The following is a 2,633-nucleotide window of genomic DNA, read 5'->3' on the forward strand; positions in this document are numbered from 1 at the left end:
TTATGGTTAAATTATGGGTTACCAAGACTTGGATTCTTTTTTCCTTAATTATATATATATAAACTTCATATCGATCATGTAGACCTTACTTCTTGACTTCCATGTCAATATTCACCACTTACATTATTAGAGTGGCATGGGACTATTAATTTTTGCATACGATTTCATATTTGATCTATATTTGATATGTATATTATAAAATTAAACTTACAACTTTCACCATTCATAATAGATACCACATAAGAAAGCTTTATCCCCCTCCAAAATTTTTTCATGAGAATATTATCGGAATATTTCTCCTATGAAACCACATCATCAAGGTTCCATTGGTTCGGGTTCCTTGCCCCTATGACAATGTTCTGCTCTTGACTCTCCTCGACTGAATGGGAGAACTTTGGGTTTAGGTACATTTTAGTGGGTATTAATAACAGAGCCCACCACCCTTGGTGCATTGGCTGATAGTCTGTTATTAGGTTGTTTTTAGGCCTTTTGCTGACATGCTTAAACCCCGAGTGGTCCATTTTGTATTAACAAACGAAACTTTTATTTCAAATGTTGATCAACTAACCATTACTACCCATAACCACCGCCGGTGTTAACCGCTGGTTGTTAATTTCAAAACTCGTGTGACCACAAAGGTTTAATAAAACCATTTGGTAGCACATAACTATTTCGCCGATACATTCAAGACTTTTTTTAATACCTTTTGCATTCTCCCAGTTTTGTTTATAAGTTTTTTTTTTTTTTTTCGAAGAAAGAGAGTTCATAATTTCTATTAAAAGAGAAATTACATGCTGTTGATGCCAAGGGCATATGCTGTAGTGTGGTTTTCACCACTGTTCAAAAATAATAAAAAATACATCAAGGAAAAACCCACTGGGATGCAAAGGTTCTGTATCCCTCATAGAATTAACAGTGTCATACAAAATAACCAAAATAAAAACAGAGTTTTGAGGAGAATATCCCTCATTCAGTAAATATAGCCGATCTATACTGTGCTGTTATATACAATAAGAAACATGTAGAGCAAAATTTATGTGGGGAGGGTGTCCCCTGTTGGAGGCCATCTATATATGGTCGATGAAAAAACCTGTGCATCCCCTCTAGTTTGTATTCCTCAATCAGCCAGTCTCCTAGAGGTCAATCCGCCGCTTCTTTCGAGAGCCGGTCAGCAGTTGCATTTCTTTCCCTGTAGATATGAGAAACAATGATCTGGTCAAAATGTGTTTTAAGAAAAACAATTTCTTCCAAGATGTGTTTCAATGAATATGCATGACATATAGTTTTGTTATTTGCCCAATCAATGACAATCTTTGAGTCCCCAAAGATTTGTAGTTGCCAACAATTTTTGGATATAGCAAAATAGAGTAGATGTCTGAGTGTAATAAGTTATGCATGGTTGTTGGTACCCGGACCAAGACCCATTCTCAGGTGAAAATAGTGTGAGTCAGATAGATGAAATACTATACCCCCCCACATCCTTGCATTGGTGCAGCCCCATCAAAATATGCCCAAGGCATGTCTCTGTTGATATTTTCAGGCATAATGTTCCTGGGAGTATTAGGTTTATATTCAAATGGAACTTCCGTGTATGCCGCGCAGATGGACGGCAGGAGGAGGTGCCAATTGACCCTGGAGTCCTCAAAGATTATGGCATTGCATCTGTTCCAAATGTACCAGGATACCACCGACGGTAAGTTCCGAGCCTTTTCTGAAGCCACCGCAGACCACCACTGATCCCAGGCTGTGAGGATATCTGCACCCTGCCAAACTGTGTTTATGTTGAGGATCTCTGTGACCTGGTACCACAGATCCTTAGTGACCTCGCAGGTAAGAAATATGTGTAGTGTTGTTTCTTCCTCTTTTCTGCAAAGGACACACCAAGTTGGCCCTGCGAATGCCCGTTTTCTGAGGATGGAGCCAATAGGTAACTTGTCTACAAGAATATTCCACATTAGAAGACGAGCCCTTGGCTGTGCATGTAGATGCCAGATATCAGACCACCAGTTTTTTTGAATGTCAGGTTTCTTTGCTTCGATCAGCTTGTAGTAGCCAAGCTTTGGTGCGTAAATACCAAATTTGGCTGGCGCCCAAATGAGCTCATCTTCCGCCTCATGTAACTTGATGTGCGATTCGGTAAGAGCTTGTATGTAGCCTTTCCAGTATGTGTGCCATTCATCTGTCAGTTGCCACTGACGGTCCGTGACCCATGCTTGTGTGAATATAGTAGATCGTTGAATATCGCCAATCTGTGCAAGATATTTTATGCCCCTATTGTTTAGATAGCGGACCAATCCCTCCGGTAGTAGATGTGTATTCCCTGAGACAGGCCAAGGGTCTAGGCCAATACGGACTTGTGTGCCTTTGCCAATTCTCCAAAGCAGGTTATCTCGAATGAGTGGCATAGCTTTTATCGTGGCCCTCCAGATCGCAGATATGCCTTGTCGATTCCAAGTGGGTCTACGGATCCAGTCAATGATGTTATTGGGCCAAATATACTTTTGGTGTATTACCTCCGCCCATAAACTGTCGAGTTTGAGTAGTGACCAGCCCTATTTAGCTGTCAACGCTTGTGCATACTCGGAGAGAGATTTTAGTCCCCACCCTCCCCATCTCTTAGGCGTGGAGACCAT

General features: G+C 40.9%; 1 protein-coding gene across 1 annotated transcript; it reads right to left on the reverse strand.

The window, feature by feature from the left end:
• Positions 1 to 1,463: 1,463 nt before the first annotated feature.
• LOC149258995 (uncharacterized) lies at positions 1,464 to 2,405 on the reverse strand. The gene has a single exon (XM_089444796.1). The coding sequence runs from the start codon at positions 2,403 to 2,405 to the stop codon at positions 1,464 to 1,466; it is 942 nt and encodes a 313-aa protein (XP_089300922.1).
• Between the last annotated feature and the right edge of the window lie 228 nt (positions 2,406 to 2,633).

This window comes from Pinus tabuliformis, chromosome 6, assembly GCF_031772625.1.
Source record: "Pinus tabuliformis cultivar Carrire ecotype Pingquan chromosome 6, CPIR1, whole genome shotgun sequence".
NCBI lineage: Eukaryota > Viridiplantae > Streptophyta > Pinopsida > Pinales > Pinaceae > Pinus > Pinus tabuliformis.

Bases quoted from the DNA above. Each gene is read 5' to 3' on its own strand.
- LOC149258995 (XM_089444796.1), bottom strand. From the start codon at position 2,405: ATGCCACTCATTCGAGATAACCTGCTTTGGAGAATTGGCAAAGGCACA.